The 13,778-nt window shown below is 47.8% G+C and overlaps 1 protein-coding gene across 1 annotated transcript in view; it reads right to left on the reverse strand.

Annotated features, from left to right (window-relative positions):
- The window catches only part of PSTPIP1 (proline-serine-threonine phosphatase interacting protein 1), a 32,155-nt gene extending 18,377 nt beyond the window's left edge, over window positions 1-13,778 (reverse strand). The window contains exons 1-3 of the mRNA XM_087704013.1: window positions 13,655-13,778; window positions 5,101-5,201; window positions 2,952-3,026 (exon numbers count right to left, since the gene is read on the reverse strand). Coding sequence (XP_087560139.1) covers window positions 2,952-3,026; window positions 5,101-5,201; window positions 13,655-13,687 — 209 coding nt within the window. The 5' untranslated portion in view covers window positions 13,688-13,778. The remainder of the gene's footprint in view (window positions 1-2,951; window positions 3,027-5,100; window positions 5,202-13,654) is intronic.

A 13,778-nucleotide genomic window follows, 5' to 3' on the forward strand; every position in this document is an offset into this window, starting at 1 on the left:
CAAAAAAATAAATAAACCATGACTAAGATTTATAGAACGGAGATGAGAATTATGTATGAAATCGTAACAGTGAAAATATATAAGACAAGAACAGAACATGGAGGGAAATACGATATCTTTACATTTGTAAATACTGAAGAGACCAATGTGTAAATGAACACGGTGGTTATAATATTTAACTTTATATTCTAATAGGCATGGCAAAGATATTGCCAGGACGGTTACCCTGCGTGCAACGTTTTTAATGTGTGCTTAATAAATAAATAAAAACTTTAAAAAGAAAAAAGACCTCAGTCAATCGTTTGCGCTACTTAAACCGAGATCGGTTTCTTGCAGGGATGAATCGTGCAATGAATAGGAAACGGATCAGCCCCCCTCCCTCCGCCCCCACGTTTGCAGCTATGATTCTATATAAAGAGTCCTGGCACAGGAAGCATATACAGTAGAGCAGCAGATCTATTTTTCCTGTTATTATGAGTCAGAATTCGTATCGCTTCGGCTGCATTAGAAACCCTGAAGAATAGCAGTAGACTTATATACCGCTTCATAGGGCTTTCAGCCCTCTCTAAGCGGTTTACAGAGAGTCAGCATATTGCCCCCAACAACCTGGGTCCTCATTTTACCCACCTCGGAAGGATGGAAGGCTGAGTCAACCCTGAGCCGGTGGGATTTGAACCGCTGAACTGCTGATCTAGCAGTAGCCTGCAGTGCTGCATTTAACCACTGCGCCACCTTGGCTCTAAGAAATAACGCTCTGATGGCGTCTTCGAATCCAATGGTCTCCAACCTTGGCAACTTTAAGACTTGTGGACTTCAACTCCCAGAGTTCCTCAGCCAGCTTTGCTGGCTGAGGAACTCTGGGAGTTGAAGTCCACAAGTCTTAAAGTTGCCAAGGTTGGAGACCACTGTTCTAACCCCTTTTTTTGTCTAGTGAGATTCTTTCTGTTGAAAGAAACTTGTGTGCGTCCTTTCTATGGAAGCTCCGTTTTGGAAGAATTCGCCTCCTGGGACCTATTTAGCCATCCTATTTCTAGAGCTGCCCATCTCAAACAATGTTCTGACCGAGGCTTCCAGAGAGCATGAAGCCAACTCCTGGTCCCGACAAAGACCCCCTTTGATTAATTGACTGTGAATTCTGCTCATTCACCTCCAGCAAAGTCTTTCCAGGGAGGATTTACAGTCACAGACCTTATCTGGCTTGGAGAGCTGCCAGGCAGATCTCTGCAAAACTTGGCAAGGAGTCTCGGAGAGTCACGAGCCAATTAAGCGAACTAATGGTCTCCTGCAAACTCCACTCCCCTTTCGCTCCTCTTTTACTTCCTCTGGGAGGGGCCACTCATCGTCCCCCTGTGGCCTTACTCCCAAGTCGACCCTTGTTCTTTAGCTGTTCCCTTTCGTCTGGCAACTCTACGCATGCGCACACTGGGAACAGGCTCCAGCTGTTCGTCTGCCTCACTTATATCTGACTCCAAAGGCAGCTGATAACTGGCATATGGCTCTGGCCCCCTCTCTGCTTCCGACACAGAGCCCTCCGCAGAGCCTTCCACAGACTCCAGGACTGGCCCATCTTCCTCCCCAATCCTCCTCACTGTCCAGGTCTGTTGTCAGCTCTGCTGGCCGCTGGCGAGCCACAGTAAACAAGTGCTTTTGAACACTGAACGGTCATAATTAGCCCTAACTAGCCCTGTGGAGTTCGAGGAGATCCGGAGAAACAGACCCTGTGCTAGGCAAAAGGTTGGACTAGAAGATCTCCAAGGTGCCTTCCAAGCCTATGGTTCTATGGTTCTCCTATTATAATCTCCATACACAACCCAGGATGGGGTCTCCTAGAAGAGATGGATTCCATGGTGTCCATAATAAACGGGTCGTAGAATCATGGGATGCACCTACGAGGTCTACTAGTCCATCCATCAGTTCAGTGCAGAAATAGACAAGCGGCCATTTCTCAACCTTGGGAACTTTGAGATTGGTGGACTTCAACTCCCAAAACGTGGCACGACAAAACCGCGCTCGTCAAAATAGCGGTGATAAAACCGCGTGGCTAAAGCCGCGACGTCATCACCGCGCGTCATCACCGCCACGACAACAGCGCGGCGACAGAAAGCCGATTTAAATTAAGGTTAGGATTAGGTTTAGGGGTTAGGTTTAGGGGTTAGGTTTAGGGTTAGGGTTAGGGTTAGGTTTAGGGTTAGGTTTAGGGTGCTGAGTGCTTCGGAAGGCGCGGATTTGCCCTCCGCCCTTATGTCAGCGCGGTAAGGTCGCATTTGCTTTAGCGATTTGGACGGCGCGGATTAGGGTTCGCGCTTATGTCTCCGCGGATAAGGGCTTCGCGGTATTGTGGTGGAACCCTCCCAAAATTCCGCCAGCCAGCACGGGCTAAAAAACATCCGTAGGAATACAACTGTTTCACTTAATAACTGCCTCATTCACTTAACAATTGTGGTATTCACTTAACAACCTGCACAAAACATTCACAAAATCAGCCCCTGTCATCACATAAGCGCGTCAAATTATAGCAATAGACTTATATACCGCTTCATAGGGCTTTCAGGCCTCTCTAAGCGGTTTACAGAGAGTCAGCATATCGCCCCCAACAACAATCCGGGTCCTCATTTTACCCACCTCGGAAGGATGGAAGGCTGAGTCAACCCTGAGCCGGTGAGATTTGAACCGCTGACCTGCTGATCTAGCAGTAACCTGCAGTGCTGCATTTAACCACTGCGCCACCTTGGCTCTATTATGATGATCATGACTTATGATGGAAATTCAACTGAAAGCCATCACAAAGAATCTTATCAAAGAGTTAGATCAAGGGTAGGAGCTGTTGCCAATCCTGGTTCCTATGTTCTATCAACCCCTAGATACAAGTCCTAACCATCAATTAATAACATTGACTTTTAATATAAAACGAAGAAATAATTGCTTTTCACGTGACACCAAAATGGGCTTACTTGATTTCGCTTTGGCCTCCTGCTTTCCGGGCGATCTGAACCAGCTCCTTCCCGTAGCGTTCTTCAGCCTGGGCCCTGTGAAATACAATCCCATCTTTATTTGCCACTCAAACCATGCTGGGCTTCCCATCTGTTTCTAAACTGCATCCTCCCCGTGGTGTCTAATGAACAAATTTGAGAGTTGACTAGGCGAAGTCTCAAAACTGTAGAAGGTGGGAAGAGAAGAACTTGGACGGTGGCCTTCTTGACAAGAAGGGTCACCTTCTTTGGAGGACATGATGGGATAGAGCAGAAGATGAACCGAACCTTCTCTGACGCCTTCTGCTTGATCCATATTATGTGCTCACGTGAGCTTCATATTCAGTGTTGCTAATGGGTTAGGGTCTTCACTGCCTTCCCCACCAAGTTTCCCGAGAGGAAGGTTTGCAGGAAACACAGCTCCACAGTTGTGTCTCAGTAGATGCTGAAGTCACCTAAGATGCCTCTCTTCTAGGAAAACAGGTACCACTGGAAGGTTGGGTGTGTGTTTTTTTTCATGCAACTTGATTACTTCTCAAGAAGTTCTCAAGAAGATTGTGATCTCAACAGTGGGCTAAAAATCTAACCATCATCATCATCATCTCTAGAGATTTGAAAAGTGTGAGATGGAGGAAGGCAGAAAGCTTACATTTGTTCTCTCTCCTCATTTGCAACTTTCATCTTCCGAGGGGAGATCCTTTGGTCTGGATCGAAAGTGATCTACTGCTTGCAAAGAGTGTTGTCCTCCACCCTGGTCTTCTCATCCCCGTCCCTCTAAGGGAGCCACTGGATCCAAAGGTCTTCAAATTGCTCTGAGATGCCTCCCCCCCACCCTCCTCCTCCTCCTCCTTCCTTTCCACAACATTTTCAGCCCACTAAATTCCAAGACAAAAGCAGCTTTTCCACCCGGCTTCAGAAATCTTTACTCACAGCTTCTAAAATAGCTCTGGTGAGGAGCAAATCCTCGCTTTAGACTCTGAGGTGATTCATTTGTTTTCCATACAACCCCCGAATATGTGATAATCTAGACATAGACTTCTTCAAATCTGAAGACGTCTGAGGAACGTCTTCAAATTCAGGACTTAGCAGATGTAACAGATTAACAGATGAGTTGGAAGGGACCTTGTAGGTCATCTAGTCCAACCCCCCATCTACACCATTTCTGACTGATGGCAGTCCAGTCTCTTCTTGAAATCTTCCAGTGATGAAGCTCCCACAACTTCTGAAGGCAACTTCCGTTCCATGGATCGATTGTTCTCACTGTCAGGAAATTCCTCCTTATTTCCAGGTTGAATCTCTCCTCGGTCACTTTCCATCCATTCTTCCTTGTCTGGCCTTCAGGTGCTTTGGAAAACAGCTTGACCCCCCCACCCTCCTCTCTGTGGCAGCCCCCCAAATATTGGAAGACTGCTCTTATGTCTCTTCTGGTCCTTCTCTTATTTAGATAGTCCTCAACTTACAACCACATGGTGGGTGGGGAGCAGAATTTCTGGCAGTGTGATGAACAGTATTTTGCTTAACAATGTTGGCCAAAAAAAGTCAAAACCCAGGCAGGACTCACTTAAAAAAAAACCTCCTTGTTTAGCAACGGAAATTCTGGTTCCCGTTGTGTAAATCAGTTAGCAGTTAGCAGTTCGACTTATATACCGCTTCATAGGGCTTTCAGCCCTCTCTAAGCGGTTTACAGAGTCAGCATATTGCCCCCAACAACAATCCGGGTCCTCATTTCACCCACCTCGGAAGGATGGAAGGCTGAGTCAACCTTGAGCCGGTGAGATTAGAACTGCTGAACTGCAGATAACAGTCAGCTGAAGTGGCCTGCAGTACTGCATTTAACCACTGCGCCACCTCGGCTCTAATCAAGGACTATATTGTAATTTATTTATTTATTTGTTAAATAAATCTAATATCAAGATGATTGGGGAAAACGCCTGCCAGGATGTGGCAGCTGGCATCCAGCGTCCATATAGATGAGGAGTCTTGGAAGTTTAAATCCCACCAAAGGAGAAGAACCAACTGGGGGGATCCGATTGACATCCAAAGGAGCAAAAACCCCAAAGCGCTTTCGAAGCCTTCTTGAAACTCCCAGCTCCCCTTGTTTCCCTCCCTCCTTCCTACGCTTTGCATTTACCTCTGCTTGATCAAATCTTCCACGTCTTTGCACATTTTCCTTCCATCCAGCAAACGCTGCAGGAGCGCTTCGTACCCGGAATGAAGAGTGAATTCTTTGCACTGGGGGAAGAAAGAAAAAAAAGAACAATGGAAGATCCATCAGCTCTCACCATTCTACCGCCTTCCCCTTGTTTGAGATGAGCAGAATCATCCCTCAGAGACCCTCTTAGTCGCTGCTGGCCCCCTCTGATCAATGCCAAGGTAGTGGATCTGAGTACTTGAGAGACCGCCTTCTGCCGATTACCTCCCTCCGACCGATAAGATCGCACAGACTGGGCCTCCTCCGAATCCCATCCGCCAGTCAATGCCGACTGGCGACTACACGGAGGAGAGCCTTTTCTGTTGCAGCTCCGACCCTGTGGAACGATCTCCCCGTCGAGATTCGCACCCTCACCACCGTCCAGGCCTTCTGCGCAGCCCTTAAGACCTGGCTATCCCAATAGGCCTGGGGATAAGTCTCTGATTTGCCCCACCCGAGTGTGAATGTTGAATGCAAGTTGTGTTTTTATTACTTTATTTATTTTGTTCACATATTGTTTGTTTTGAATTTCACCCCCTCCCTAATGATTGTAAGCCGCCCTGAGTCCCCTCAGGGAAAAGGGCGGCCTATAAATCCAAATAAACTAAACTAAACTAAACAAAACAAGGGATAGAAGATCCTGCCTGTGTCCTCCAAGCCCAGATCATCCGAGCACGATTTCCCCAACTCCTTAGTTTCCATCTTTGGATCTAAACCTATCGACAGTGCAAACTATCAATTCAATTCCGAGTAGATTAAAGCTCATGAGCCAAGATCCAGAGAATTCCCTTAATGCAATCCACTTTGGTCCCTGGTGTCTCCAGAGTCTCAACGTTGGTACCTTTAAGATGGGTGGATTACAACTCCCAGAATTCCCCATCCAAATATTTCCTAGCCGCCATTCCAAGAGAAACACCGGATCAAAGGAAATCAAGAATCAGCCTGATTTTGCCAAGAAGCACGAAAAGAATAGCAATAGCAATAGCAGTTAAACTTATATACCGCTTCGTAGGGCTTTCAGCCCTCTCTAAGCGGTTTACAGAGTCAGCATATTGGCCCCCAACAACAATCCGGGTCCTCATTTTACCCACCTCGGAAGGATGGAAGGCTGAGTCAACCCTGAGCCGGTGAGATTTGAACAGCCGAACTGCAGAACTAGCAGTCAGCTGAAGTAGCCTGCAGTGCTGCATTTAACCACTGTGCCACCTCGGCTCTAGACCCCCATTCCCCCCCCCAAAAAAATACCTACAGGTGCCTTTGCCATCCGTACGTTGGCCTGCAGAAAATCTGGAGCCTTCTCCACCCCGAGGGTTGCGTGAGAGTGCCGTTACACACCAGCCAGGCTGGAGAACTCGCCGTTCAGACGTGGGTCAAAGAAATGTGACTTCTTCACCCAACTGTCTTTCAAGGCTGCTTTGGGCTGGTTGAGTCACCAACATCAAGTCAAGGGTTGGACAGCAGCCTTTTTCCAGGACAAGAGTCATCCTGACCTTCGGGAATTTAGGACCTTTGCAAAGCTAACTTCTTCTGGGCTCTACATGGGGTTGCCCTTGAAGAGCATCCGGCGACTGCAGTTAGCCCAGAATGCAGCCGCGCGAGTGATAGTGGGTGCACTGCGGTTCGCCCACATTACACCTATCCTCCGCGAGCTGCACTGGCTACCTGTAGGTCTCCGGGTGCGCTTCAGGGTATTGATGACCACCTTTAAAGCACTCCATGGTAGTGGATCTGGATACTTGAGAGACCGCCTTCTGCCGATCACCTCCCTCCGACCGATTAGATCGCACAGGCTGGGCCTCCTCCGAATTCCATCCGCCAGTCAATGTCGACTGGCGACCACACGGAGGAGAGCCTTTTCTGTTGCAGCTCCGACCCTGTGGAACGAGCTCCCCGTTGAGATTCGTACCCTCACCACCATCCAGACCTTCCGCACAGCCCTCAAGACCTGGCTCTCCCAGCAGGCCTGGGGATAGGTTTCCAATTTACCCGCCCGAGTGCTGACTGTTGAATGCATGTTGTGGTTTACCATTTTATTTTGTTCACTATTGTTTGTCTCTTGGTTGCACCCCCTCCCCTTGTGATTGTAAGCCGCCCTGAGTCCCCTCAGGGAGAAGGGCGGCCTATAAATCTCAATAAAATGTATTAAAAAATGTATTCTGAATCGGGTGTGTCGCTCCTCTAGACCCTTCTGGATCTCTGGACTTGAATCTCTAGGGGGAAAGAGATCTGGCCAAGAGGTTTTTCTCAGCACCTTCAGGAGGTCAATGACTAAATGTGGGGGGGTCCTCTGCTGACCCCCATGTTTAAAATCACAGGGCTCTATCAGCCTCCTCCTCCAACTGTGCCTACTAAGGCCACTCCACTGGAAAGTGTGGTGGACAGGCTTTTTGCATCCAAATGGGGAGAAATGAATCCGTGGCACGACAAAACCGCGGTCCACTAAAGCGCGCCCGATTAAAGCGCGTCGCTGACGTCATCAGCAGCGCGACAACAGCCACCGCGGAGAAAAAAGGGCGCTTTAAAAAGCGCTTTTAAAGCAAGGCGATTCACGGAAAGGTAAGGGTTAGGTTTAGGGTTAGGGTTAGGGTTACGTTAAGCGTTAGGGTTAGGTTTAGGGTTAGGTTAAGGGTTAGGTTTAGGGTTAGGTTTAGGGTTAGGTTTAGGGTTAGCGTTAGGTTTAGCGTTAGGTTAAGGGTTAGGTTAAGGGTTAGGTTAAGGGTTAGGTTTAGGGTTAGGTTTAGGGTTAGGTTTAGGGTTAGCGTTAGGTTTAGCATTAGGTTAAGGGTTAGGTTTAGGGTTAGGTTTAGGGTTAGGTTAAGGGTTAGGTTTAGGGTTAGGTTTAGGGTTAGGTTTGGGGGGGTTAGGTTTAGGTTTACGCGTTAATTTTAGCTTTACCGCTCACAGCGTGCTTTTTTCGTCGCGCTGTGATGATGTCAGGTACGCGGTTTCGTCAAGCGCGCTTTAGTCGACCGCGGTTTTGTGGTGGAACCAAATGAATCATCTTGAATCTGGTGGATCTGTGCACCGAGATTTGCATTACAGTTTCCTATTTTATATTTTTTCATATATTTCGATATATGTGTATGTATGTATGTATGTATGTATGTATGTATGTATGTATGTATGTAGAGAGGGGGAGAGAGGGGGGAGAGAGAGAGAAGGGAGAGAGAGAGAGAGGGAGGGAGGGAGGGAGGGAGGGGGGAGGGAGGGAGAGAGAGAGAGAGATATCACCAGCCATCAAGAGGTTTGAAACTGGTCTCCTAACAGCCTCTCCATCATTTCCATTCGACACCAAGCACGTGGTCAGCCAAAGTTGGGATTCCACCCCCAACAGGATGGACAATTTCTGACCCCTGGGGTAATTCTTTATGCCCCCCCAGAGTCTCCCTTTACCAATATTGACAGTGTGATTAAGTCTATGCAGGTATCAGATGTGAAGTTCAACTCAGATTCATCTTCCCTATGGATTTGTTTTATAGACAGCGCTGTAGAAATAAAGAGAGAGGGGAAGAAGAGAGGAAAGATGATGTATGTATGTATGTATGTATGTGAAAGACAATAGAGCATGACAGAAGGTGATAGCTGGCTGGCCGGCCAGGTGGATGGATGGATGGATGGATGGATGGATGGATGGATGGATGGATGGATGGATGGATAGTGGGTAAATGGATGGATGGGTGGGTGGGTGAGTTGGTAGGTGGGTGGGTGGGTGGGTGGATGGATTTGATGGTTAGATGGATAGGTGGGTGGGTGGATAGATGGATGGATGGATGGTTAGATGGATAGGTGGATGGGTGGATAGATGGATGGATGGATGGATGGTTAGATGGATGGTTAGATGGATAGGTGGATGCGTGGATAGATGGATGGATAGATGGATGAATGGATGGTTAGATGGATGGGTGGGTGGGTGGATAGATGGATGGATGGATGGATGGATGGATGGATGGATGGATGGATGGATGGATGGATGATGGATGGATGGTAGGCCGGCAGGCAAGTTGATAGATGATAGGTAATTGATAGATAGATGAAAATGGATGGATGGATGGATAGACAGATGGACTGAATAAATAGACCAGTGTTTATAAACCTTAGGAACTTTTAAGATGTATAAACTTCAACTTCTAAAAATGGCTGGCTGGGGAATTCTGGGAGTTGGAAGTCCACAGATCTTAAAGTTCTCAAGGTGGAGAAAGACTGAGATAGACCATCCAGTAGGTCAGAAGAGACAGAGAGAGAGAGAGAGAGAGAGAGCGAGAGAGAGATGAAAATGAGGAGGGGGGGAGATCACAGACAGGACTAACCCACCAACCACCAAAAGTAACCCCCCCCCCGGTGAACGCCCTCTTCTTTCGGCTTAAGTCTTCCTCACCCCTCCAAACGGTCCAAATTCAAGGCTTCTGCCTCTCACGAACCCTTCCCCGTCCCCTCAAGAGCAGCACCTCCCTCTCCTTCTCACTATTAAACCAAGGCAGCCCCCCCCCTCCCACCCCCAGCCGCTTCTAGGCAAACCACAAGGGCTGCCTGGAACTGCAACTGCCAGGCCTCAGTGGGGCGGTTTCCTGCCGTCCTACGCTTCACAAGCGGCAGTCTTAAATAGGCACAGGTTTGATGTCGAAGGAGAGCCTACACTCCCGGGGGGGGGGGGATGTGAGAAATATACATATATATGGAAGTGTGCCTTTTCCCGGGTCTTCTGCAAAGAGTTTGCCGTCTCCACATCACTCAAACTTTGACTGCCCTGGTGCTTGTTCCGTTTTTTCTTTTCTTTTGTTTTTGCAATTCTCCGAATTTTGCAACACTCTGCTTCAAACGTAGATCAAAATGCATATTTTCACAGGCAAACCAGACCTAAGGTGTGTGTGTTTTAGCTAGGGATGAATGCAGTGGTGAAATTCACTTTTTTTTAAACTATCGGTTCTGTGGGCGTGGCTTGGTGGGCGTGGCAGGGGAAGGGTACTGCAAAATCGCCATTCCCTCCCCACTCCAGAGGAAGGATACTGCAAAATCGCCATTCCCTTCCCACTCCAGGGGAAGGATACTGCAAAATCCCCATTCCCTCCCCACTCCAGGGGAAGGATACTGCAAAATCCCCATTCCCTCCCCACTCCAGGGGAAGGATACTGCAAAATCTCCATTCCCTCCCCACTCCAGGGGAAGGATACTGCAAAATCCCCATTCCCTCCCCGCTCCAGGGGAAGGATACTGCAAAATCCCCATTCCCTCCCCACTCCAGGGGAAGGATACTGTAAATTCTCCATTCCCTCCCCACTCCAGGGGAAGGATACTGCAAAATCTCCATTCCCTCTCCACTCCAGGGGAAGGATACTGCAAAATCCCCGTTCCCTCCCCACTCCAGGGGAAGGATACTGCAAAATCCCCATTCCCTCCCCACTCCAGGGGAAGGATACTGTAAATTCTCCATTCCCTCCACACTCCAGGGGAAGGATACTACAAAATCCCCATTCCCTCCTCACTCCAGGGGAAGGATACTGCAAAATCCCCGTTCCCTCCCCACTCCAGGGGAAGGATACTGCAAAATCTCCATTCCCTCCCCACTCCAGGGGAAGGATACTGCAAAATCCCCATTCCCTCCCCACTCCAGGGGAAGGATACTACAAAATCCCCATTCCCTCCTCACTCCAGGGGAAGGATACTGTAAAATCCCCATTCTCACCCCACTCTGGGGCCAGCCAGAGGTGGCATTTGCCGGTTCTCCGAACTATTCAAAATTTCCGCTACCGGTTCTCCAGAAATGGTCAGAACCTGCTGGATTTCACCCCTGAAAGAATGCCTACTCTGTTCTCACTTTCTCTCACCACCTCATTTTCCTGGGATTTCCCCCCTCCCCTAGGTTTAGGGTTAGGTTAAGGGTTAGGATTAGGTTTAGGGTTAGGTTAAGGGTTAGGATTAGGTTTAGGATTAGGTTTAGGGGGGTTAGGTTTAGGGGTTAATTTTAGGTTTAGGGTTTACAGCGTGCTTCTGTCTCCGCGCTGTTGTCGCCCTGTTGATGACGTCAGTGACGTGGTTTAGTCGGGCGCGGTTTTGTCGGTGAACCGAAATATACAACCCCCCCCCATGCACTCTGATATATTGAGAAATATGCATGTGTTACATAGAGAGAGGGGGCCTCTACGAAAATCAGGCCCCGTAAACTAATCACAGTATCTTTTATTATTATTATTTTTTTCAGAGAAAATGCTGCTCTCCTTAGGAATGTTGAAAGGCCAGGCAAAGGAAGAAAGTGAAAGGAAAAGGCAGCAAATCAGGTAATTTAATGTAATTTATCTAACAAATTGACTTTTGGTAAAACTGGTGTATGTATGTATGTATGTATATGTATCTTCGTCTGTATGTATGCATGTGTTGGTATCAAAGAAGGAAGGAGCATTGCGTATATTTGCCACCTTGAGTTATTTATAATAAATAAATATAAATAATTCAGCCTGGGGATAAACAAAACATACATGAATAGAAGGATGCTCATTTGCATCCATGTATATGTACGTAGCTTTTGCAAAATCCTGCATGCTTTTGAGTAAAGTAATCAGTTGTGTATCCCACTTCGGGCACAGCGCAAAACTCTCATTTTTAAAGTGGAAAACCCATCCTGCAAAATTCTTTTTTTTTTTAAATGCAAATAATGCGCATTTTAGAAACCAAAGCACGCCAAAAGGTGGATAAGGGATAAAGGATGGGATAAGGATAAGGATAAAACCACACCTTTTGCCCTTTTAGAAACTGCTGACGCAGAAACGGAGGAGGCAGGTGAGTGAAAACCGGCAAAACTCACATCGACCGTTCCCTGACGGGGAGAGAAAGCATTGCCCCATTTTTTATCTAGAATTAAGTGATGGGTGGAAGGATCCAGAACCAGCTGAAGCCTGGCCAGCTAGTTTTCACAAAACAGCCAAGTCAGCAAAATATGAACAAAAAACAAAAAAAATATGCCCATCAGCAATTCATAAAGTCTTACTCAGATATCTCCTTCTGCCTTTAGCGTGCTCCATTTATGAGAAGGCTACAGGCCACCCAACAACCAGTTTTGTAAGGCCGGTGTGGCTAACAGCCACCACTGAAGCATGCTTTCACCAGAATTAAACTCAACGTGGTGGACACAGCCTTGTCCTCAACTGGCGGAGATTAACAGAGTAACAGAGTTGGAAGGGACCTTGTAGTTCATCTAGTCCAACCCGCTGTCTAAGCAGGAGACCCTACACCATTTCTGACAAATGGCAGTCCAGTCTCTTCTTGAAAGCCTCCAGCGATGAAGCTCCCACAACTTCTGAAGGCAACTTCTGTTCCATGGGTTGATTGTTCTCACTGTCAGGAAATTCCTCCTTATTTCCAGGTTGAATCTCTCCTTGGTCACTTTCCATCTATTATTCCTTGTCTGTCCTTCAGGTGTTTTGGAGAATAGCTTGACCCCACCTCCTCTCTGTGGCAGCCCCTCAAATATTGGAAGACTGCTATCATGTCTCCCCTGGTCCTTCTCTTCCCTAGACTAGCCAGGCCCAGTTCCTGCAACCGTTTTAGCCTCCAGTCCTCTCATCATCCTGGTTGCTCTTCTCTGCACGCTTTCTAGAGTCTCTTGACCAAAGGTGTCCTCCCTCAACAGACCACCAAGGAACCTCAGGTGTGAAGGTGAGTCTTGGCAGGTTGGTGTAGACCTGAAAGATCCTGAGATCCAACACCAAGGGTTCAACGTTGCTTCATCCACACCACCTCCATCTCCTTTTGCGTCTTGGCGGAAGCTTCTAGGTTATGGTCAACGCCCAAGCGAACGTAGACTTTGTGCGGGCCGGGCACAAGGACTCATCCATGCACTTTCAAGGATCTCTCCAAGGTCCAAAAATTAGATGGCGCCCAGCGCCCAGCAGCTGGAGAAGGACCTCTTCCCTCAAAGCCTTTTCCAGAGACATTTCGTCTGAAGTCTTGCAACCACCCAGACGTTTTGCAACCTCCGGGGGTGAGGCCCCGAGAGCCAGGGTGTGGCCCAACGTTTGCATCATACCTTTCCAGTTTGCATAAACCAGCAGCCCGCATGGCTGGGCTAAACCTCTGGGTCTGCCCTAGCATTTTTTACTGAAGATAGGCAGAATTCCAGTTGAACTCTTTTTTTAAAAAAAGAAAAAAAATATTCAGCTCTGCTTTGGGAGGGAGACTAAACCAGCCTTTTGCCTTGGAGAAATAAAGCAATAAGTGGAATTTTTTTTTTAAAAAAAAGCCACCCCATGAGTAGGGAAGGGAAAGGAGGATTTTTTCAGTGCTTAACCCCGTCTTCCTTTCTTTAAAGCGTGGCGATTGGAGTTTTGGGGTTCCCAGTTGAGAGCCCCCCCCCCAACCAGCTCTGTTCAATTTGCCCCCCCGAATGAACCGTAACATCCCCCCCCACCCCCCAAAAAATCTCCCATGCAAAGGACTGGGCCAGCTGTTGGCAAAAAAGTTACCACCTCTGGAAGTCAGAAGGCAATAATTCGTTGGCACTTACCCAGAAGGCATCCTTAAACTGCAGGTGCGTCATCTCTGGCTGGTTGGATCTGTAGGAGAGAAGCTGTGCGAAAGGAGTTCAGCTACTGGAGTGTGTGTGTTGTGTGTGTGTGTGTGTGTGTGTG

The sequence above is a fragment of the Thamnophis sirtalis genome, unplaced genomic scaffold, assembly GCF_051295495.1.
Source record: "Thamnophis sirtalis isolate CommonGarterSnake01/CBP01778 unplaced genomic scaffold, rThaSir2_p1.2 scaffold_2, whole genome shotgun sequence".
NCBI classification, from domain to species: domain Eukaryota; kingdom Metazoa; phylum Chordata; class Lepidosauria; order Squamata; family Natricidae; genus Thamnophis; species Thamnophis sirtalis.